General features: G+C 42.1%; 1 protein-coding gene and 1 long non-coding RNA gene across 7 annotated transcripts in view; one reads left to right on the forward strand and one right to left on the reverse strand.

The window, feature by feature from the left end:
• LOC129473628 (uncharacterized) overlaps positions 1-24,311 on the forward strand; it is a 55,964-nt gene that overhangs the window by 7,820 nt on the left and 23,833 nt on the right. For all 3 annotated transcript variants that reach the window (XR_010119195.1, XR_008654306.2, XR_008654307.2), the window contains one exon: positions 17,207-17,345. This is a non-coding gene — a long non-coding RNA (uncharacterized lncRNA). The remainder of the gene's footprint in view (positions 1-17,206; positions 17,346-24,311) is intronic.
• The window catches only part of RCAN2 (regulator of calcineurin 2), a 285,432-nt gene continuing 261,321 nt past the window's right edge, over positions 201-24,311 (reverse strand). For all 4 annotated transcript variants that reach the window (XM_055264306.2, XM_055264305.2, XM_063632928.1 and 1 more), the window contains one exon: positions 201-2,743. In XM_055264306.2, coding sequence (XP_055120281.1) covers positions 2,583-2,743 — 161 coding nt within the window. In that variant the 3' untranslated portion in view covers positions 201-2,582. The remainder of the gene's footprint in view (positions 2,744-24,311) is intronic.

Below are 24,311 nucleotides of genomic sequence, written 5' to 3' on the forward strand. Positions count from 1 at the left end.
TGCTCAAATTCCCCTTCCCCCAAGAGAGGGCTGCCAACCAGCTTTGCCCACTTTCAGGAAGAGCCTAGGTATATGGGTTAACCCCATATGTTGGGGACTTCTTAGAAAAACTCTAGGTTGAAATGCACTCCCCCACAATTACCCCTCAAGAATACTCAACTCAGGTCGACAACACAGAAATTACACCACGTGGACAAAGAGTCATTCACCAGATATATTTGAAGTCTAAGCTCTTTGAGCTATACACGTGCACAAATGATTCAGTTGGTGGAAATCTTCCCCTTCCTCTTCATTGTTAAACTTTTCAAACTTAAAATAGTGCTAAAGAGGTTTGCATAATGTGCGTCATGGAAATGCTGAGGCGATTCTGACTTTCACAGTGCTAGGAGGTTCCCTTGCAACACTTCAAGGAGCCTTTCCATTTCTTATCGTTCTCCTAGGAAAAGCACCTCTTTTCCCCCTCCCCAAATCCAACCTAGTGAAAGAATTACTTGATCTGAGACAGGTTAACATTGACACAGTGCAGTAAGTTTTACTAACTCCAGAGGCCATACACTTCATTGTGTTTCTTTTATGACTACACAGAATGGTCATTTCAACTTTTACTAAGTTGTTAAAAATTTCAGATGTGTCTTTTAAAAAACATTTAAAAATCATTTTCAAACATTTCTCTCATCTAGATTTCTTTAGAGCCTGCATTCTGGAAATTCAGGATAGCTTAAAAAGTCAAGTCAAATGAGAAGAGTCAGCTTTGAAAGCCTGGCTGCTGCAGTGCTCTGCATCTGAATAGCTGAGCCTACAATTTCTTCCACTAGAGGACACTATTTCTCCACTACTAAGTCTGTAGTCTTTCACCATCAGTGAAAAACCAAAAACCTCCACGGCAAAGGAAAGTCAAAGCATATGCTTATTGTACACTCCTCAGATTTTATTTTTAAAAGGAGTTTTCATTTTCCTTATGGAAACTCAGGATTTTACAAGCAATGCTCTCCTCAGTTTCACCTGTACTGTGTCCAGTACTATATTGCTATATTCACAGTAAAACGGACTTTAATTTCTGAGTGATCAGTCTATGTTTTAAGTTTCTGATGAAACTAACATACACCTTAGTCAAAAACCACAACAATCCCTCAATCTGTTTGCTGTGTTATTGTTCTTGTGTGTTTTTCTGAGGCTTGGGTAATGAAAGTACTTCCCCACTCCATTGTAATCTGCATTTGCATCTAAAGTAATTCATTAATGTACAGGAGTAGATGAGGCCTGGCACATATAGCAGAAGGTAATGGTTCTATAGGTGTATCTTCTGTAATGCACTTTGGGCTAGAGAAATAGAAAAATCACACGTAACAAAAACAAATAACTTTTTTGAGCACACAGGCATTGCGTGAGTAGGACCGGCATACATGTAGCTATCATCCTTCCCCATTTTAACATGCTCAGCTGCTGCTGCATTCTGGAGATTTAGCTTCATCCCAATAATCTACAACTGACACTTGCATCTTTATTTAAAAACAAGTGGTCTTGATAGCAAAGATGTTGGCTAATCATGTATATATTGGCATTAGATGTTTTGTGTCCTTTCAAAATTCAGCATTATCCTTACTAGAGTGTAATATTATGAGTATCTGTATTAGTATATGAAGGCATTCATAAGCAATGCACATTATGTTTTGAAGCAGCTAACGGTTGAACAATCACTAAATAAAAAACATCCAGATTTTAAAAGCACAGCTGAAACATTTGTACAAATATACAAAGAGAGAAAACAATCATTCAGACACCATGAAACTTTTGTAATAAATAGGTTTGTCTGAAATCGGTCTCTATCACCCTGGACAAGCCTCCCCAACGAGGCTGGGAAAGTTCTACAGGGGAGTGGTGTTCGAAATCTATTGAGGAATATCTTTGGGGCCAAGCTCAATTTTGCCTCCAGGAATTTCAACAGAGCTATGGTGTATTGACTCACATTAGTGAATATAACCAGACTTGTTGAGCTGGAATATTCTGATCATTTTCCTAATCTAGATAGGACATGGCTGGATGCTGACAATCTGTGAGTTATAGGATATCCTCAAATCATGAAAATAAATGCTGGTGATCATGCACGTCCTGGGAATGTTGGGATGCAGAGGACTGAGTGAGACCAGATAGGGATATCTCATGCAGTCAAAGTTAAGTTTACATATGGTCCTATTTAAGTGGCCAGGAAAGAACAACGCACACACGTCAGGACTGGGACTGAAACAGCTCACAAACAACACAGGTGCTATTTGTTACTGATGTCTCTGGCTTGGATCAACATGAGAGAACAAAGATATAGGCTGTGCTGATTGTTTAATAAGAAAATACTATTTTTTTCCCTAGAACCTTCTAAATAATGGGTTATACTTAATGGGTATGATATGATCAGGAGACATATCACCTTTTCCTAGCCCTTTTGTCCGAGAGGCTTGATAACAAGAAAGGAATCTCAAACAACCAAACACCCAGGAATTTAAAGGCAATTTTGTTTTGACAAACAACAGGGGGAAAAAGCATGATAAAGAGGAGACGGCTATTATCGTCGAGGCGGAGCAGGCAGCTCAGTTGGACACGGAGGGTGGCAGGCCAGGACGCCGAGTTTGGATGATTTTTGGCTTTGGGGAAGTCTTTGGGTCCTCTTCTTCCTCTATGTCACTGTCGCACACGTGCACGACGACACTTGGGGTGGACTCAGTCCCTGCATGGAGCTCATACTTCTCTCCTGAAAAGCAAGAAAAATGGAAGTGAGAAAGAGGGGGGGATTTCAAAAGAGATCCTGGAGCAGGGTCTGCTTAGGAAATGAGAGGAGCATTTCCCAGGGTCTCAGGAAGCCTGTGATCTTATGCAGGGATGACACAGCATGTTGGCAAGTGGAAAGAGATTAATTTCCTCATATCCTGGCTCTGCCACTTATCAACTGTGCAACCCCAAACAAGCCACTTAATACCTCTTAGCCTCCACATCCTTTACCGTAAATTTCAACATGGTAATACCTCCACTCTGTAGGATGGTGGCGAGGACTGGATGGACTTGGCAGTTAGTTGTATTAGTTTCTCTTTTATTTTCCAACCTTGCTGCTAGTGTTTGAGCAATCTTGGGCCAATCACTTCACTTCTTTTATCTTTTGAATATGGTAGTTTCTGAGTTCCCCTCCAGCTCTACACTTCTTACAGCCAGAGCTTCTCCAGGATGGAATAAGGTGGGGTCATCACGTGCCCAGGATTCAGTGGTTACTGGGTAACTGGGTTGGATGACCATCAAGGCCCTTTCTAGTTCCAAGTGTCTACATTCTTGACTGGCTCATATTACAGTCAAATTGCTGTTAGCTGACTGGCTTTCTGTCTTTCTGTTGCTTCAGTAGATGTTTCTTGAGCATCTCTCATGGTCTCTTGCTATTCATAAAGGCTACAAGGCAGAATAAAAAGTATTTGTGCCTTTCACAAGTGCACAGTCCAGTGGAGATATGTGGAGACAGAGCATATCACAATATAAAATGGTGAGCACTACGGTGGCAATGTATGCTAAGGACTATGGCATCAAATGGTAAGTAACTCTGAAAGGCTTCCTAGTGGACTGGCAGCTGATCTGGGTCTAAAAGACAAGCAGAAGACCTCCAGGTGGTGGGGTAAGAGGAGGGGGTATTCTCAACCTGCATGCTTGTAAATTTTCAACTTCATTGTTGACATACTCATCTTAATCCTCTCCAGACATCCCATCCTTCACTTCCCATCTTTCATGGATCAAAAGAAAAATCTTCCAAAAACAGTAACTCCCAGATATCCTCCTGGTTAGTGGCTTTCTAGATCTCACAAGTATAAATTTTTTAGTCTAGCACAGAAGACCCTGCGTAATCTCTCACCAATCTTTTCCATCACTACCTGCATCAGTTCCTTCTTTGTTTTGGTCAAACTTGTTTACCTGTTGGGCCCTAATCATGACAGCTACATTCTTAGGGCCACCAAACTAGCTACTTTTACTTGGCATAGCCTCACTTCTCCTCCAGAGTTCCCTAAATCCTGACCTTCTTCCAGGATCAAAGCCAGACACGATGCAGCCCAGGAATCTGCTATTCTCAGTCTTACAAGTGCCTCCACCGGATGGCTGGAGCAAGTATTGTCAGTTTCAGTGACAGGGCACTAATTATGTGCTCCTGTGCACATCTTGGTAAGCCTTAATGGTGCAAATAGCAAACTTTCACAAGGTACAGTTTTATTTTATTTTTTATGTTTTTATTATACTTTAACTTCTAGGGTACATGTGCAGAACGTGCAGGTTTGTTACCTGTGTATACATGTGCCATGTTGGTGTGCTGCACCCATTAACTCATCATTTACATATCTCCTAATGCTATCCCTGCCCCCTTCCCCACCCCATGACAGGCCCTGGTGTGTGATGTTCCCCACCCTGTGTCCAAGTATTCTCATTGTTCAATTCCCACCTGTGAGTGAGAACATATGGTGTTTGGCTTTCTGTCCTTGTGATAGTTTGCTGAGAATGATGGTTTCCAGCTTCATCCATGTCCCTACAAAGGACATGAACTCATCCTTTTTTATGGCTGCACAGTATTCCATGGTGTATATGTGCCACATTTTCTTAATCCAGTCTATCATTGATGGACATTTGGATTGGTTCCAAGTCTTTGCTATTGTGAATAGTGCCGCAATGAACATACGTGTGCATGTGTCTTTATAGCAGCATGATTTACAATCCTTTGGGTATATACCCAGCAATGGGATGGCTGGGTCAAATGGTATTTCTAGTTCTAGATCCTAGAGGAATTGTCACACACCTGTTGTTTCCTGACTTTTTAATGATCACCATTCTAACTGGTGTGAGATGGTATTTTATTGTGGTTTTGATTTGCATTTCTCTGATGGCCAGTGATGATGAGCACTTTTTCATATGTCTGTTGGCTGCATAAATGTCTTGTTTTGAGAATTGTCTGTTCATATAGTTTTCCCACTTTTTGATGGGGTTGATTTTTTTTCTTGTAAATTTGTTAAAGTTCTTTGTAGATTCTGGATATTAGCCCTTTGTCACATGGGTAGATTGCAAAAATTTTCTCCCATTCTGTAGGTTGCCTGTTCACTCTGATGGTAGTTTCTTTTGCTGTGCAGAAGCTCTTTAGTTTAATTAGATCCCATTTGTCAATTTTGGCATTTGTTGCCATTGCTTTTGGTGTTTCAGTCATGAAGTCCTTGCCCATGCCTATGTCCTGAATGGTATTGCCTAGGTTTTCTTCTAGGGTTTTTATGGTTTTAGGTCTAACATGTAAGTCTTTAATCCATCTTGAATTAATTTTTGTATAAAGTATGAGGAAGGGATCCAGTTTCACCTTTCTACATATGGCTAGCCAGTTTTCTCAGCACCATTTATTAAATAGGGAATCCTTTCCCCATTTCTTGTTTTTGTCAGGTTTGTCAAAGATCAGATGGTTGTAGATGTGTGGTATTGTTTCTGAGGGCTCTGTTCTGTTCCATTGGTCTATATCTCCGTTTTGGTACCAGTACCATGCTGTTTTGGTTACTGTAGCCTTGTAGTATAGTTTGAAGTCAGGTAGCGTGATGCCTCCAGCTTTGTTCTTTTGGCTTAGGATTGTCTTGGCAATGTGGGCTCTTTTTTGGTTCCATATGAACTTTAAAGTAGTTTTTTCCAATTCTGTGAAGAAAGTCCTTGATAGCTTGATGGGGATGGCATTGAATCTATAAATTACCTTGGCCAGTATGGCCATTTTCACGATATTGATTCTTCCTATCCATGAGCATGGAATGTTCTTCCATTTGTTTGTGTCTTCTTTTATTTCATTGAGCAGTGGTTTGTAGTTCTCCTTGAAGAGGTCCTCCACATCCCTTCTAAGTTTAATTCCTAGGTATTTTATTCTCTTTGAAGCAATTGTGAATGGGAGTTTAATCATGATTTGGCTGTCTGTTTGTCTGTTATTGGTGTATAGGAATGCTTGTGATTTTTGCACATTGATTTTGTATCCTGAGACTTTGTTGAAGTTGCTTATCAGCTTAAGGAGATTTTGGTCTGAGATGATGGGGTTTTCTAAATATACAATCATGTCATCTGCAAACAGAGACAATTTGACTTCCTCTTTTCCTAATTGAATACCTTTATTTCTTTCTCCTGCCTGGTTGCCCTGGCCAGAACTTCCAACACTATGTTGAATAGGAGTGGTGAGAGAAGGCATCCCTGTCTTGCCCCAGTTTTCAAAGGGAATGCTTCCATTTTTTGCCCATTCAATATGATATTAGCTGTGGGTTTGTCATAAATAACTCTTATTATTTTTGAGATATGTTCCATCAATACCTAGTTTATTGAGAGTTTTTAGCATGAAGGGCTGTTGAATTTTGTCAAAGGCCTTTTCTGCATCTATTGAGATAATCATGAGGTTTTTGTCTTTGGTTCTGTCTATATGATGGATTATGTTTATTGATTTGCGCATGTTGAACCAGCCTTGCATCTCAGGGATGAAGCCAACTTGATCTTGGTGGATAAGCTTTTTGATGTGCTGCTGGATTCGATTTGCCAGTATTTTATTGAGGATTTTTGCATCGATGTTCATCAGGGATATTGGTTTAAAATTCTCTTTATTGGTTGTGTCTCTGCCAGGCTTTGGTATCAGGATGATGCTGGCCTCATAAAATTAGTTAGGGAGGATTCTCTCTTTTTCTATTGATTGGAATAATTTCAGAACGAATGGTACCAGCTCCTCCTTGTATCTCTGGTAGAATTTGGCTGTGAATCCATCTGGTCCTGGACTTTTTTTGGTTGGTAGGCTATCAATTATTGCCTCAATTTCAGAGCCTGTTATTGGTCTATTCAGGGATTCAACTTCTTCCTGGTTAAGTCTTGGGAGGGTGTATGTGTCCAGGAATTTATCTATATCTTCTAGATTTTCTAGTTTATTTGCGTAGAGGTGTTTATAGTATTCTCTGATGATAGTTTGTATTTCTGTGGGATCAGTGGTGATATCCCCTTTATCATTTTTTATTGCATCTATTTGATTCTTCTCTCTTTTCTTCTTTATTAGTCTTACTAGTGGTCTATCAATTTTGTTGATCTTTTCAAAAAACCAGATCCTGGATTCATTGATTTTTTGAAAGGTTTTTTTGTGTCTCTATCTCCTTCAGTTCTGCTCTGATCTTAGTTATTTTTTGCCTTCTGCTAGCTTTTGAATGTGTTTGCTCTTTCTTCTCTAATTCTTTTAATTGTGATGTTAGGGTGTCGATTTTAGATCTTTCCTGCTTTCTCTTGTGGGCATTTAGTGCTATAAATTTCCCTCTACACACTGCTTTAAATGTGTCCCAGAGATTCTGGTATGTTGTGTCTTTGTTCTCACTGGTTTCAAAGAACATCTTTATTTCTGCCTTCATTTCATTATGTACCCAGTAGTCATTCAGGAGCAGGTTGTTCAGTTTCCATGAAGTTGAGTGGTTTTGGGTGAGTTTCTTAATCCTGAGTTCTAGTTTGATTGCACTGTGGTCTGAGAGACAGTTTGTTATAATTTCTCTTCTTTTACATTTGCTGAGGAGTGCCTTACTTCCAACTATGTGGTCAATTTTGGAATAAGTGCAATGTGGTGCTTAGAAGAATGTATAGTCTGTTGATTTGGGGTGCAGAGTTCTGTAGGTGTCTATTAGGTCCACTTGGTGCAGAGCTGAGTTCTATTCCTGGATATCCTTGTTAAATTTCTGTCTCATTGATCTGTCTAATGTTGACGGTGGGGTGTTAAAATCTCCCATTATTATTGTGTGGGAGTCTAAGTCTCTCTGTAGGTCACTCAGGACTTGCTTTATGAATCTGGGTGCTCCTGTATTGGGTGCATATATATTTAGGATAGTTAGCCCTTCTTGCTGAATTGATCCCTTTATCATTATGTAATGGCCTTCTTTGTCTCTTTTGATCTTTGTTGGTTTAAAGTCTGCTTTATCAGAGACTAGGATTGCAAGCCCTGCTTTTTTTTTGTTCTCCATTTGCTTGGTAGATCTTCCTCCATCCTTTTATTTTGAGCCTATGTGTGTCTCTGCACGTGAGATGGGTTTTTTGAATACAGCACACTGATGGGTCTTGACTCTTTATCCAATTTGCCAGTCTGTGTCTTTTAATTGAAGCATTTAGCCCATTTACATTTAAGGTTAATATTGTTATGTGTGAATTTGATCCTGTCATTATGATGTTAGCTGGTTATTTTGCTCGTTAGTTGATGCAGTTTCTTCCTAGCCTCGATGGTCTTTACAATTTGGCATGTTTTTGCAGTGGCTGGTACCGGTTGTTCCTTTCCATGTTTAGTGCTTCCTTCAGGAGCTCTTTTAGGGCAGGCCTGGTGGTGACAAAATCACTCAGCATTTGCTTGTCTGTAAAGTATTTTATTTCTCCTTCACTTATGAAGCTTAGTTTGGCTGGAAATGAAATTCTGGGTTGAAAATTCTTCTCTTTAAGAATGTTGAATATTGGCCCCCACTCTCTTGTGGCTTGTAGAGTTTCTGCCAAGAGATCCACTGTTAGTCTGATGGGTTTTCCTTTGTGGGTAACCTGACCTTTCTTTCTGGCTGCCATTAACATTTTTTCCTTCATTTCAACTTTGGTGAATCTGACAACGACGTGTCTTGGAGTTGCTCTTCTTGTGGAGCATCTTTGTGGCATTCTCTGTATTTCCTGAATTTGAATGTTGGCCTGCCTTGCTAGGTTGAGGAAGTTCTCCTGGATAATATCCTGAAGAGTGTTTTCCAACTTGGTTCCATTCTCCCCATCACTTTCAGGCACACCAATCAGACATAGATTTGGTCTTTTCACATAGTTGCATATTTCTTGGAGGCTTTGTTCATTTCTTTTTACTCTTTTTTCTCTAAACTTCTCTTCTCACTTCATTTCATTCATTTGATCTTCGATCACTGATACCCTTTCTTCCACCTGATCGAATCGGCTACTGAAGCTTTTGCATGCGTCACGTAGTTCTCTTGCCGTGGTTTTCAGCTCCATCAGGTCATTTAACGTCTTCTCTATGTGGTTTCTTCTGGTTAGCCATTCATCTAATCTTTTTTCAAGGTTTTTAGCTTCTTTGTGATGGGTTCAAACTTCCTCCTTTAGCTTGGAGAAGTTTGTTATTACCGATCATCTGAAGCCTTCTTCTCTCAACTCGTCGAAGTCATTCTCCATCCAGCTTTGTTCCATTGCTGGTGAGGAGCTGCGTTGCTTTGGAGGAGAAGAGGTGCTCTGATTTTTAGAATTTTCAGCTTTTCTGCTCTGGTTTCTCCCCATCTTTGTGGTTCTATCTACCTTTGGTCTTTGATGATGGTGACGTACAGATGGGGTTTTGGTGTGGATGTCCTTTCTGTTTGTTAGTTTTTCTTCTGACAGTCAGGACCCTCAGCTGCAGGTCTGTTGGAGTTTGCTAGAGGTCCACTCAAGACCCTGTTTGCCTGGGTATCACCAGCGGAGGCTGCAGAACAGCAAATATTGCAGAGTGGCAAATGTTGCTGCCTGATCCTTCCTCTGGAAGCTTCACCTCAGAGGGGCACCAGCTGTATGAGGTGTCAGTCGGCCACTACTGGGAGGTGTCTCCCAGTTAGGCTACTCAGGGGTCACTGACCCACTTGAGGAGGCAGTCTCTGTACTCAGATCTCCAACTCCGTGCTTGGAGAACCACTACTGTCTTCAAAGCTGTCAGACAGGGATGTGTAAGTCTGCAGAAGTTTCTTCTGCCTTTTGTTCAGCTATGCCCTACCCCCAGAGGTGGAGTCTACAGAGGCAGGCAGGCCTCCTTGAGCTGCGGTGGGCTCCACCCAGTTTGAGCTTCCTGGCCGCTTTGTTTATCTACTCAAGCCTCAGCAATGGTGGAAGACCCTCCCCCCAGCTTCCCTGCCACCTGGCAGTTTGATCTCAGACTGCTGTGCTAGCAGTGAGTGAGGCTCCGTGGGCATGGGACCCTCCAAGCCAGGCACGTGATATAATCTCCTGGTGTGCCGTTTGCTAAGACCACTGGAAAAGTGCAGTATTAGGGTGGGAGTGACCTGATTTTCCAAGTACAGTCTGTCATGGCTTCCCTTGGCTAGGAAAGGGAATTCCCTGACCCCTTGTGCTTCCTGGGTGAGGTGATGCACCACCCTGCTCCATGGGCTGCACCTACTGTCTGACAAGCCCCAGTGAGATGAACCTGGTACCTCAGTTGGAAATGCAGAAATCACCCATCTTCTGTGTCACTCATGCTGGGAGCTGTAGACTGGAGCTGTTCCTATTCGGCCATCTGGGAACCTCTCTCCAAGGTACAGTTTTAAATTCTGGGTGCTGATGTTAGGGAATGAGGAGCACTGATAATGCAATAAATATCAAAGCTCTTCTAAGTGATGCTGGGAAGGATGTAGACATTCAGAGTTAGCCATTGTTATTGGTTGAACTGAGTCCCCTCAAAAGATGTTGACATCCTAACTAACCTCCAGTAGCTGTGAAAGTAACTTTATTTGGACATAAGGTCTTTGCAGATGATCAAATTAAGTTGAGGTCATTAGGGTGGGCTCTACATGAATATGACTAGCACCCTTATAGAAAAAGGAAGTTTGGACATTGACATATACACAGGGAGAATGCCATGTGAAGATTGAGGTTATGCAGCCATAAGCCAAGGAACTACCTAAAGCTAGGACAGGCCAGGAACAGATCCTTTCCTGACACCTTCAGAGACAGCATGGTCCTGTGTACACCTTGACTTGAACTTCTAACTTCCAGAACGGTGAGTCTATAAATTTTTGTCATAAATTCCACTTGGTACGTGGCATTTTTTTTTTTTTTTTGAGTCAGAGTCTTGCTCTTTTGCCCAGGCTGGAGTGCAGTGGTGTGATCTCAGCTCACTGCAACCTCTGCCTCCTGGTTTCAAGCAATTCTCCTGCCTCAGCCTCCCTAGTAGCTGGGATTACAGGTGCACACCACCACGCCTGGCTAATTTTTGTATTTTTAGTAGAGACAGAGTTTCACCATGTTGGTCAGGCTGATCTCGAACTCCTGATCTCAGGTAATCCACCCGCCTCGGCCTCCCAAAGTGCTGGGATTACAGGTGTGAGCTACCGTGTCTGAAGGTTTGTTGCACTTTGTTACGGCAACCCTAGCAAACGAACACAGCCATACCCTGTTGAGAATGTGCTCATTCAGTTAAGAGTCAGAGAAGTCTCTATTAGGCACCTCTTGCCCTCGACATCCTGCTGTATAGAGTAAAGGCTTTCCTGGGTGAGGGCAGCAAATATTTCACAGAAATAGAGTGTTACAACTCCAGCATTTCCCTGGATATTGATAGTAGAGAGAAATAGAACCAGCCACAGCCACTGAAGTATGGCTGATATGACTCTGTATTTAAAGTCTAGAAGTGGTGAAATCATAGGTAGGGAGAACTGCATCAACAAGCACTGAATCTCTGATACAAGCGAGCTGACGTGGCCCAGTCTGATACAGGAGAAGACAGTGACAGGAGCAGGGATACAGGGGAGAGCCAGGAAGGAGATGCCTGCCTGATCACTCATGCTATTCTTTGCTATCCCGCCTTGAGGAGCAAGAATTGATAGCTGGCACTAACCCAGCCACGCTGTAATCCATGGGGAAGTTGCATACTACACATATGCGGTGTAGTGCTGTATGTATCGATGCTAAGTAAGGTTCACCTAATTGTGTGGGTTCTGCTCTCCCTAAAATATTTTGGCATTTTAATCCATGTCCCCAGGTAAACAGATAATCTGCAGACATTGCTAAGGAGAGAAATCTACAACAAACCAGCTTTATCTGAGGGTTGTATCAAAGGCTCTGGGTCAGAGTGGGCAGCTCTGGTTGGGGGTGGCTCTGAGCAGTGGTTCTTAAACACTGACAATTAACTGGGAGTGCTTGTTAAAAAAAGTTTAGGCCGGGCGTGGTGTCTCATGCCTGTAATGCCAGCACTTTGGGAGGCTGAGGTGGGCAGATCACTTGAGGCTGGAAGTTCAAGACCAGCCTGGTCAACACGGTGAAACCCCCACCTCTACTAAAAATACAAAAATTAGCTGGGCATGGTGGTGCATGCCTGTAGTCCTAGCTACTGCGGAGGCTGAGGCATGAGAATCACTTAAACCCAGGAGGTGGTAGTTGCAGTGAGCCGAGGTCATGCCACTGCACTCCAGCCTGGGCCACACAGCAAGACTCTGTCTCAAAAAAAAAAAAAAAAAAAAAAGAGTTTACCAGTATGGTGACGCAAACCTGCAAATTCTGATTTAGTAGGATCTACATGTATACCCATCAGCCCTAAGTGCTTCTCAGTGCTTCTGTGTTTGGGTGGCGACAGTTACAAGGAACTTCCAGCAAGAGGCTGTGGCCCCATGAGGATACTGGCACACACATAATGTGCCCCCTCCCTTCCTCCATTCCACATATTTTTTTGCTGGAAAATGGTAAATGGTAACAGTGCAGGTAGAGGATAATGGAGGGACGGAAGCTGAGAATGCATAAAGGAAAGGAGGTAAGGAATCCTGGATGGCTTCTCTGGTGCTCCCAGCCACCAGCTCCCATTCATCTTTGGTGTTCTCATCATTGTTCAGGAGAGAACATCAAGTCACTCAAAGTTCCACAGTGAACAATGATTGAGTTAACTGCATCCAGGGTTTCTCAAATTTTGTCTTTCCTTCAGGAACTTCTTGCAATTCTGAATGAAAGACACTATCCAAAGAGAGACAGAGAAAGAAATGTTTGCTGAGTCATCAAATTTGTGGTGATTCTTGTTTTTGTGTATAGGATTTCTTTTAAGTTCTTACATTTGCAGGGGAAGCCCCTTTTGAAGAAACACTGGTGGCCACTGTAGTTTCATTCATTGCTCTGTGGATGGGGAGGGCATTGATGAAGGGGGGATGGCCTCTGTCATCCTCAGATGAGGAATAGAAAGGAATCTATGGCAGAGACCCAGAACCTGGGGTTGAGGTGAGGGCAAGGCTCAGGCCAGAGAATTCAGAGAACTCAGACACCCTTCCCATTTTTTCATCTGTTAGCAAGAAGCTGGCCATTTTAAAGAAATTGTAATAAAACACACCTAACAAAGCTAGGCTTTTGATTAAACCTTTTGTTTTCCCTGGCCTGGATGAAGAACATTTCTTTTTATTTTTGAGATGGTGTTTTGCTTTTGTTGCCCAGGCTGGAGAGTGCAATGGCGCGATCTTGGCTCACCGCAACCTCTGCCTCCTGGGTTCAAACGATTCTCCTGCCTCAGCCTCCCGAGTAGCTGGGATTACAGGCACCTACTATCACACCCAGCTAATTTTTTGTATTTTTAGTAGAGACAGGGTTTCACCATGTTGGTCAGGCTGGTCTTGAACTCCTGACCTCAGGTAATCCACCTGCTTCAGCCTCCCAAAGTGCTGAGATTACAGGCGTGAGCCACCGTGCCCGGCCTGAAGACACTTCTTTTGCAATGCATTTACCACTTCAGAAGTGGTTGCTTTCCTCTCAGAATAGGTGTGTTGGGGGCACACTCAGAATGGGAGGGCAAGCAGGGAGTCCACTCTGTGTTCAGGGTGCAAAGCAACTTCCACGTCAACTTAATACCATCAGATTGCTCAGTAGTAGAGATATTTTATTGCTGTGATCCCATTAACTCTGACATTGCACTGTTCTATTCTTGGACACTTTCTTACTATCGAAAGCCAGCAAAGCTTAACAGCTGCTGAGAGCTCACAAAATAAAAAGAAATAGCTTTAGTCTTGCTGGATTGAATTTTTCTTTTTTTGGCCTCTTTTTCCCTTTGGGCTTCAACTAATTCCTCTACCGCAAGGGCTGACGTCAATGCTGTCACCAGGCACATGGACCAACTGGGCTTGTTTGGGGACAGAGAGTCTGTAGAGTCTTACCCACACAGGGTAGGAGGTCCCGCCATGGTGCAGTGAGAACAGACCAATGGAACCAGCATTTCTCTGAAAAGACAAGCAGAGGGTTGACTCATCACATGCTCGCTCCTCTGCCAGTATTGAAACTGTCCTCTCCTTTGTGTGTGGAAAGGAGGCCAGGATCAAAAGTCACCAACAAGTGCATTGGTCAGGGTTTTCTACCTATTCCGTGAAACACATTTTCAGCCAATTAAACGAAAAACCTTTTAGCACATGGTTAACAGTTAAATTCTTATTCAGGCCTTTGAAACTGACTGAGGTTTGGCCATTGCTTAAATTAGATGCCAAAGTTCTGTCTCATCTTTTCCCAAGTGGCTGGAGACAGGTTTGTGACAATGTCCCAATTCCTCTATCACTGGAGGAGGGAGTGAGGGTGCCCATGGGCTGTTTCCCATTCTCAGGAGGGAGGAGGGTGAGTCCCTGTGCTGCCCAGGGGCTGGGAAACTTGGTGACATGATACAACCTCACATGGCACAATTGCAGAGAAATGTGTTGGTGGCTAGCAGTCCAAGTGCCACGGAGTTTCTCTCTCATGCCACCTTTGGTTTATGGGCCATGACTTGGCCACCTCTTAAATTCTTTCTAAAATAATCAGTATGATTATGCAAAGTTTATAAAAATCAGCAAAATTCAGACATGGTAAAGGTAGAGAGATGAAACAGAGCTACATGTCTATGTATTAGAGAAGAGTTTGAGATTCATTGTTTAGATTCCTAATAAGAAAAACTCTATGAAGGAGGGAAGGGGAAATCTTCCTTTAAGTTTAGTGCCTGTTGGACAAAGTCTTTGTATGCGTACTGCCACTCAATAGATAGAATCCCAGAACTAGAGGCTTTGAAAATACAGCCACATCTAACAGGCAAGGCCAAGCTTTGCTCTGCTCCGCACCTGCTGCTCTTCTTTCCAGGACATTCTTTCTCTTGCTCATCATGAGCCCCAGTTCCTGCCCTATGAGGAGCTACATATCCAGACCTGATCTCACACATGCATCCTGACTTACTGACATCTCTCTGTAAGTTGACTACTCTTTTCCAAACTCACATGTCTAAAGTAGAATTATTTTCTCTGCCAATCTAGGTTCCCTTCCCAGCTATCACACTTCTTAGAAGTGCCGTCATTCTTCCAGCCTTCTAGGTGCAAATCCTTAGAGTCAGTCATCCTTGAATTTTCTCTCTCTTTCATCATTTGTAATCAGTCACCAAGCACTATTGAACATTGCTTGGCAACCCTTCTCTGCATGCTTCTTCCCCACACACCCCTTGTTATAACCCTATCCATGACTAACCCTCCCACCCAAAATACTCTTTGCTGGTTTCCCCATGACAGGAACTAACTTACGTGCCAGAATCAGCCACCTAAGACAACAGTTGGAGAGTTCACCATATCACCTATGAGTAATGTGACTCGGAGAAAGTTATATAACATTTCTGAATCTCAGTTTTCCTCATCAATGAGAACAACACTCATATCACTGGGATACTATGAAACAGACATATGTGTCAAATACTTGATAAAGCCCTCTCCCAAGATGCATGCTATGATTATTTAGGGCGATATTATTTTGGCCACTGTTGCCCCCAAGTAATTTCCGGTTTCCAGTATGATTAACTAATCTGATTATGTCACACAATAGTCAAAGAATTAAGCAGTTGAACAATTGCAAAGAGCTTTTCCTCAGTGGAGACACCATTGCAAAGAGCAGTAAGGGGTGAATAACAGGCTGCATCCCACGGTAGTGGGTATCACATAATCTGGTCTTCAAAATGAACCTATCCTTTCTCCTCCAACCACCACTTCCCCTTTCTCTGTCATCACTGGCAATTTTCTCTCCTTTTTTTCCTCTCTTCCTAACCTTTTCTATACCTGTATTTCCATGAGACAGAAAATCTTATGTTGCCGTTTTAATGAGATCTCTGATTTTCTTTTTTTTTTTGAGATAGTCAGAAACACCCATTTATAATGCTTAATTATATCACGTTTTGTATTAATCGTTAGATATTTCCTCTAGCAATGTGTTATATTCCAAACCACTGAAGTCAAGACTTAACCTTTTGTGATTGCTGCAGCTTAAGGTACACGTTAGTGTTCAATGAATACGTGATTGATTTATGAAGAGCATCACGCTTGGCCATTACTAACATACTTGTGTGATGTCTGGTATGTACTCACACATGAATATTCTTCCTATAGTTTAACTTGTGTAAGTTTTAGCTTTTCAACTAAGTGGAAAACCATTTAAAGGCAAGCATCTATCCTCTTAACAGCATTCTATCAGTGCTAGCACACAGTAGGTGTCATAGAAACTCACTACATTCCCTAAACATAATAACAATCGTTTATGGAGCACTTACTAAATGCCAGGCACAGGAAAGTCTGTAACTACTTGGCATGAAATAGGTCTTTAATTATAACAACAGCTCTGTCATGTGGGTTTTATAATATCTAGTTATACAACAGGAAGTTGAGATCACACAGGTAGTAAATGGCAGGGCCAGGATTTAAACTCAGGCTTGCCTGACTTCAAAGAATGTGTTCATAGTCCCTCTGTGTCCCTAACTCTCATACTTCCCACTGTTTTCATATTCTACAAGCGACTCTACTGAAAGGGAGCCTAGTTTTATCTTTTACTTTTAATACATTTTCATGGCAACTCATATTTTTAGTGAATATTTGTTCTCTAGCTAAAGATGGATTATGTATTCCTTCTGAACCTTGCCTTGTTTTGTTTTGGCCATTGATAGTTATTCAAGGCATGGTCTCTTTGACAATGAATCTTCTCAAAAGACAACACAATAAATTATGAAATGAAAAGACTATAAATTATAAACTGAGTTAATCTGCATCTCTTAGGGAAGGAAGCTTTGGACTCTGGAAGAAGATCCTCTACATTTTTCTCATTTTTAAACTGTATTATCTCTCATATTACGGGTGAATTCTCAACAGTTCAGTTATTTGTGGTAGCAGGTTGTGTTTTCCAAAGATGGTCATAATGCTTCCCACCCCACATACTCTCCTGGAACCTTGACAATGTTCCATCAAGGAGTGTTCCCTCTGTGTTCTCTCCCTTCAATCCTGGGCAGGCTTTAATGACTGTCTTGACAAATATAATACAGGTTGCATATCCCTAATCCCAAAATATCCAAAATCCCAAACACTTCTGGCCCCAACCTATGTGGTGGAAGTAAGCAGTGTGACTTCTGAATTAGGTAACAAATTATTATATGTGGTGGAAGTAAGCAGTGTGACTTCTGAATTAGGTAACAAATATGCCATGTGCTTCTACTTTGCTCTTGCAGAATGCTCATGTTTGGAACCCTATGTCCAAGTTGTAAGGAAGCCCAAGCAGCCCACGAAGAGGCCCACGTTAAGAAGAACCAGGGCCCTGACCCACAGTCTAAGTGAACTCTCAGCTAACAGCACCATTTTGCCAACCATGTGAGTGAACTGTCTTCATAGTTGACTTGCCAGCCCCCAGCTGTGCTGCCCCAGAAACATTGCATGGAACAGATGACCCTTCCCCCTGAGCCTGGCCCAAATGACAGATTTGTGAACAAAATAAATGACTGTTGTCTTAAGCCCTAGATTTTTTGGGATAGCTTGGACATGGGCCATGCAAATTCTCATTGTTCTTGTCTTCCCCTAGTTTTCTAAAGGGAAGGAAAAAAAGTGTGTGTGTGTCTGGGAAGGCATAGAGGAGTGAGTAAAGCTGGGAGGCAGGGGCTGCTTCTCTATACGTCTCATCTCTCTTCCACTCTTCTTTCTGCACCCACCGCTGACCCCTTACTAGGTGTTCTCTGCCTGTACGCCTGTGACAAGTCTTTGTCACATTCAAGAAAGTATAATTAGTGTGGTTCTCACATAAGAATGTTAAACCCCTAATGGTGTCTGGAAATGGATTTTTTTTTGTCATATGGTGTGGGTGGATGTTGGCATTTAGTAGGTGAGACCCAAGGATGCTAAATGTACTGCAATGTGTAGGACTGTCAACTCCAAAATATCATAGCTTTCACATTGAGCAGCACTGAGCTAAGAGCTTAACACAGGCATTTAAATTATTTTTTTTATTGAGACAGGGACTCACTTTGCTCTGTCGCCTGGGCTGGAGTCCAGGGGCAGGATCACAGCTCACTGCAGCTTTGACCTCTTGGTTCAAGTGATCCACCTCTGTCTCCTGAGTAGCTGGCACCACAGGTTTGCACCACCACACCCAGATAATCTTATTTTTTATTTTTTGTAGAGACAGGTGCTTCACTACATTGCCTAGGCTGGTCTCAAACTCCTAGGCTCAACTGATCCTCCTGCCTTAGCCTCCCAAAGTGCTGGGATTTATAGTGGTGAGCCACCACACTCAGTGACACATTTTAATAGAAGGCTAATGTATGGTTTGAAAATCAAGTGATGATAAATAGGTAACATACACTGAGCCTTTCCTATGTATGATACTGGATATACAGTTTTATATGGATTATCTCATTTGATGCTTGCCACAAACTGATTTTACTACTGAAGAAGCAGAGGCACAGAGAAGTTAAGAAACTTGCTCAAGGTCACAGAGCTAATAAAATCTGGAGCCTAGAAGCCTAAATTCAAACTCACATCCTATGTTTTAATCATCATCCTGAGGCAAGAGAAAAGCCTCTCTTCATGTTGGATCTCCATTTACAGCTATAAAATAAAAGGAGATATTCTGGGTGCAGAGAGACTTATTGGAAACATAAAACCCATAGCTATTTGGTAGCTGCCAATTCACAAGCTCAATCTGGGAGCAGAGAAAGAACTTACTTTCTAAGTGGAAGTGGAAAGAGGATTTGGGATTAAAAGACAGATTCCAGGGAATTCAGTCCTTTGTAAACTTTTTTCTTTCTGATTCTTTTGTGTTTCCATGAACTCCTATTGAATTTTGATGGACCCCAGAGAAAAGTGGTGAACCCCAATCCAGGTCTACTGGGTGACCAGGGTAACTGCCTTACTACTTCCTAGATTTAGGCATGCACAAGGTTGGATGCTGCAGGTGACGTCAGGGCTGAAAACTGACATTCTGCCTCAGTAGGCCTTGTATGGGTGCATTTTAAGAAAATATTGATGAAATAATTGGGGTTCTCTTCCATTTCCTCCCCCTCCTCAGTTCTGATCCATATCAAAGTAGGAAATAAGAAGGGGTCCTTGGTAAGATGGGGAAGTGGGAGGATGAGAGTGAGCGAGAGAGCAAGAGAAAGAGAAAGAAGAGAAAGAGCATACTCTGTAGTTTTGGTGTAAGGGGAACTATATATATTTCAGTATAAGAACATCTGCTTATCTTCTGGAGGTTTCTCTCTAATACTAGCTTGGGGATGGGGGGATTTATCTTCATCCCCTCCTGAGACATTTAGGACCCAAAGTACTTTATGGGATCAACTGATGACTGAGGACCTGAGTTAATGGTTGAGAAAAAGAAGCAGAACCCCAGAGGGAAGGTATAGGCAAGGGATCTAACGGAACCACAGAGGGGAAAGAGGTGGGAAGATAAAGAGGGAAAACAACCAGAGTAAAGGGGCTCCTCCACATGGGGTAAGAGGAAAGTGGTGGAGATGAAGAAAGGGGGAGCTGCCTGAGAGAGCCCTCTGTGAGCTGGGTCCTCTCTGGGAACGAACCATCCTGTTCTCCCTCGCCCCATATTAGGGGCCCAGCCTCCACAACAACTGTGAGGACACACAAATGCACACACACACACACATACCTATAAGAAAAAATGCAAGGGTATACACTACAATGATTCTTCCTTAAAGTACTTTTTTTAATAGGCAGTAGGATTTGTTATTCATATTTTCCCATTTTTTTGGTCATATGTCTTTTCTGTTTTTCTACAATGTACACAGTTTATCTGTAAATTTAGAAAAGGAAGTATTTTAATATTGCTACTCCATAGTGATGGAAGATGGATTAATGGAATATATGCTGGGAAGAAAAGCCTCTTAAAAAATCCTTTTTTCCCAGGGACAATTCTTTCAAAGGAAATGGGAAAATTTGAACATGTGCTCCAGGACCCCAATCTGAGTCCCTTATGTGGGGTATGACACAGAGAGACTCTGCTAACGGGAACACTGGACACTCGCTGTTTTACTTGCCTATTGTTTCTGTGATCAGAGAATATAGCAATTGCTGAACGAGAATTGAGGCCTTATATAATATTCATACCACATGCACCAAAAATATAGGTGTTCATCTATATTTTAAAAACTGAATTTTTTTTCTACCTCTGAATCAGAGCCCAGAATAGAAAATGTTTGTTTAGTGTACGTTACATTAGTTAATGGAATATCTTTTCCCATTGGGGAAAACACCATACCAAGCAGTAACACCAGCAAGATTGCCTTACTATGTAATGATGTTTTGATACAGAAGAATTTGGAAAAAAACTAAATATAGCAGACACATGCAACTTGAAACTCAAGCACTATTTTAAAAACCCTTCTCTGCAGTTAACTAAAATTGATCTTCCTAACAAGAGCTAAAAATAGCAGGAGGAAAAAAAAGAAGAGACAATGACTTTTCATATCGCTCCCTGCAGGCATTTTCAGTGACAATGAACATGACCTTCCAGAGCCATCTTAGAGAGCAGAATAAAGGCCGGCATTTTGCTTCCCACCTCTGATTTCCCGTCCAGTTAGTGCCGTGTGCATCTCTATTTTACCATTTTCTGCTGATTGGTGGAGATAAGCTATTTTGCTAGGCTTGGTTTTTATTTTCTCCTATTTTGTTTTACATCAGAAAAGAACCTGGCGCTGTACTGCTTCTGGAGTCAGGAACAACAGATATTTTAAAATAAATATTCAACTCATCATTCTCCTCAAGGTCAGAGCCCATCTTATTCTGTCTAGGTCACTGTTAAACTGATGGGCTTCTTGTTTTACAGAGACAATAACGGCCCCTTAAACAGAGCAGAGGAAGGCAAATTTTGATCTGCACGTCCTGCTGGACACGAGAAAAAAGCATGAAATGTACCGTAAAGAATTGATGCAGTAGTGTTTTAGTGGGTGCCAAAAAGTAGAGAAATAAAATGTGAGGGAACGAAAGGCATAAGTTGTTTTGTATTCTTAAATTTCTCCTTTACAGCAATCTTAAATTTCTTCTAGAGAAAAATGTTTCACTTCCCAGGGCAAGGGTGCTGGCTCAATCAATCTTTTACTCTTCTTGCCAGTGGCAGAGGACATATTTTAATTTAGTAGCTGTGCCACCTTGGGCAAGTTACTTAACCACTCTGTGCCTCACATCCCCCAGCTGTATAATTGAGGACAATAATAATACCTATTATTGTCTGTGAACATTAAATAATATTGTAAGGTATTTAGAACAGTGCCTGGTGCATAGTAAGTAATTTATCTTCATCCCCACATAATTTTAAGTCATTTTTATTTGTTTATTTCCTAATGTATAATATCTATTTTACTTTCTCGATCAAAGATAGAATGGTCATGGGAACAACGATTAAGGATGTTTAAAATTATGCCTTTCATAATTTTCGGAATATAAACTTGCTCTCGGTATAATAAACAGAACTGAGAGACACTTCTTGAATATAATGTGGCCCTCGTCTCCTGTCGTAACATCTTAAATATTTCAGAGGATTTCAATAGGCACCCACAGGTTTGGGTCTGATCATGTTTCCATTATAATGGCACTGCTTTCTTTATGTGTGTTTCTAGGACCACTCTAGAAGTTTTCAGGAATTGGGCTTGTCCCTCTCTGAAAGAAGGTCACCAATATTCCTCCTTAAAGAACTAGAGACTGTTTTGCCCCTTGCATGTCTGAGGTGAGGAGTGGATCCCCACCATTTCATTTGTTCTCCATGAAAGGGTCCTAATAAATTGTGTCGTTGCCTCTGGGGGCAGCCAGTCAGTTGACTTAGCCTGAGTCCCATCTCACTCTGGATCCCTGCTCCGTAACATTCTTTCTTTAAACTGACTTTTTCCCAGCAGCTTTAAATGTCTACATGCCTTCTCAATCACTCTGCTCTACCAATTAAACACTGTTCATCATTCCTCTAATGCAAAACTCCATTCCTTTGATCATTTGAGTTGCTTTTCTCTGCTCTCATTCTAATTTGTTTCTGTACTTCTGGAACTGAGGTAGTTCCAGAAAGCAACAATTTGTTAGTAAATAAACTATCTCTAGGCAGGCTAATAACTCTGATCTATTCATTCATTTATTCATTCATTCATGCATTCATTCCTCCAATATTTATTGAGCATCTAGTACGTGCCAGGTACTTTCAGGTGCTGGGAATACCAAAATGAATGAAACATGCATTCTCTCCCTCAGTAAGAAGAGAAGACAGTAAGCTGAAAGATAGAAAATTACCATAAGGAAAAGTGAATATTTGTGCAAAGTGACAGGAGGAGACTGAAGGAGCAACCTCTTGTCTTGGCACCTTGTTGGGAAGGGGGCAGAGATGCGATGTGGGGGAGGATGCCATGGGGAGGAGGCAGGGTGTGGCCCTGCTCCCTGATTGTTGCAGCTGAAACAACCTTTAATTTAACCTCTGATATTTTCACCTCAATTGTTGGACACAAGTCCTGCATGTTTGTGGCTGAGGAAGCTTCAAGGACATAGAAAAGGGATAAATGGATAACCAAATAAAGACAAACAGTCCCAAATTGCTGGCAAGAAATAGACAGAAACATATCCTAGAAAATACATCCAGATCGCAGGTGTTCCATGGACACAATATCAGTCATACTTAAAAATCAGGAAACTCTCAATATTTGCTCTTGTACCGAATGCACAAGTCTCCATTTGCACATTTACCAGACACTAGGTTAGGCTTTCTGGAAGTTTAGATTGGTGTTTGTTAGAAATAATTCTTGAGGCCTGGCGCGGTGGCTCACGTCTGGAATCTCAGCACTTTGGGAGGCTGAGGTGGGTGGATCATGAGGTCAGGAGTTTGAGACCAGCCTGGTCAACATGGTGAAACCCTGTCTCTACTAAAAAATACAAAAATTAGCCAGGTGTGGTGGCTACGCACCGGTAGTCCCAGCTACTCAGGAAGCTAAGACAGGAGAATTGCTTGAACCTGGGAGGTGGAGGTTGCAGTGAGCCGATATCGTGCCACTGCACTCCAGCCTGGGTGACAGAGTGAGACTCTGTCTCAAAAAAAAAAAAAAAAGAAATAATTCTTGATTCAGGGTTAAAATAAATGTTTGCCAGAGCTGGAGCAGAGCAGGCCTGAAGTCAGCCAAGCCAACCAGTATCCTCAATAGAAGGCCAACTGGCGGAGCAGTGTTTACTCTCTTGAGTCAGAAGCGCCAGGGTTTGAAACCTGACGATGTCACCAACCAGCTGTGTCACCTTGGGAAAGTTCATGCTTCTTTCTACAGTCTAGTTTCCTAATCCATAAAATGGGGATAATAATAGGTCCTATCTCTGTGCTTATCACAAAGCAGGGCCCTTCAAAAATGGTAGATGGTACACTTATTGTGATAAAAGAAGGTGGGTGCTATAGATTAGCTGTACAGTTAAGGTAAAAGGCATGCATTTTTAACATTGTTGATAAGTTATTTACCACTTCGAGCCCCCCACCTCCCACTGCCAACTGCCTTTTTTTCTCTGCCTCTTTGAGACCATTTCCTTCCTCCCTCTTTCTTTCTTCCCTGTGTCAGGATCTGTGAGCATCCCTTCTGGGGCCTAATTCCCATCCCATCTGTGCCTTCTGCCTCCATCAGTCCCAAGTCACATTCGTCCCTGTCTGTGCCTTCCAGAGCCTGGACTCAGCTTGGTCAGCCAGTAAGGGTGTCTGGAACTTGCCCCTAGCTTTCTCTGCATCAATCTTTGTGAATGCTGACAACAACTAAAGTTCTTTCACAGTCTTGATAAAAATGATTTGAATTTTACTGGACGATCAGCGCCACATGAGTGAACTGGAGTCCAGCTGGGGTGTGATGGTCAGAAGGTGTGACATAGCCTGAGCCTCCTTTCTAAGTAGTGAAGTAGGAAGAGCACAGCATTGGAAGCTCTGGCACTTTCATTGTCAAATCAGCTCCCCGCTTCGCTCTGGGCCTTAGTTTCCTTTTCTGTAAAATGCAGCTCAGACTCCTAGGTCCTCTAGCCAAGACCTTAGTGATTCTATAAAGAGCTCTGTTTGCTGACATTCAAAACACCTCTACAAAGTGTTCAAGTGTGTCCTTGTCAATATCTGTGCATAGGAGTCAAACTGGCAGCTCCAAGGACCTTGGCTGAAATTGGTCCATTTAGATATGTGTGCTTGTCTGTTTCTGCAGTGTCCTGAATGACTGTGGGAAAGGGCTTCAAAAGGCTTCATGTGAGTAGAGTCAATTTACTTTATACACTGTGCAGTGTTTAAGCACATCACACATGTGGCTCTCTGAAGGGGGAGTGGCTAAGATCAGGATCCTGGATGTGAACCAG

This window comes from Symphalangus syndactylus, chromosome 23, assembly GCF_028878055.3.
Source record: "Symphalangus syndactylus isolate Jambi chromosome 23, NHGRI_mSymSyn1-v2.1_pri, whole genome shotgun sequence".
NCBI classification, from domain to species: Eukaryota; Metazoa; Chordata; class Mammalia; order Primates; family Hylobatidae; genus Symphalangus; species Symphalangus syndactylus.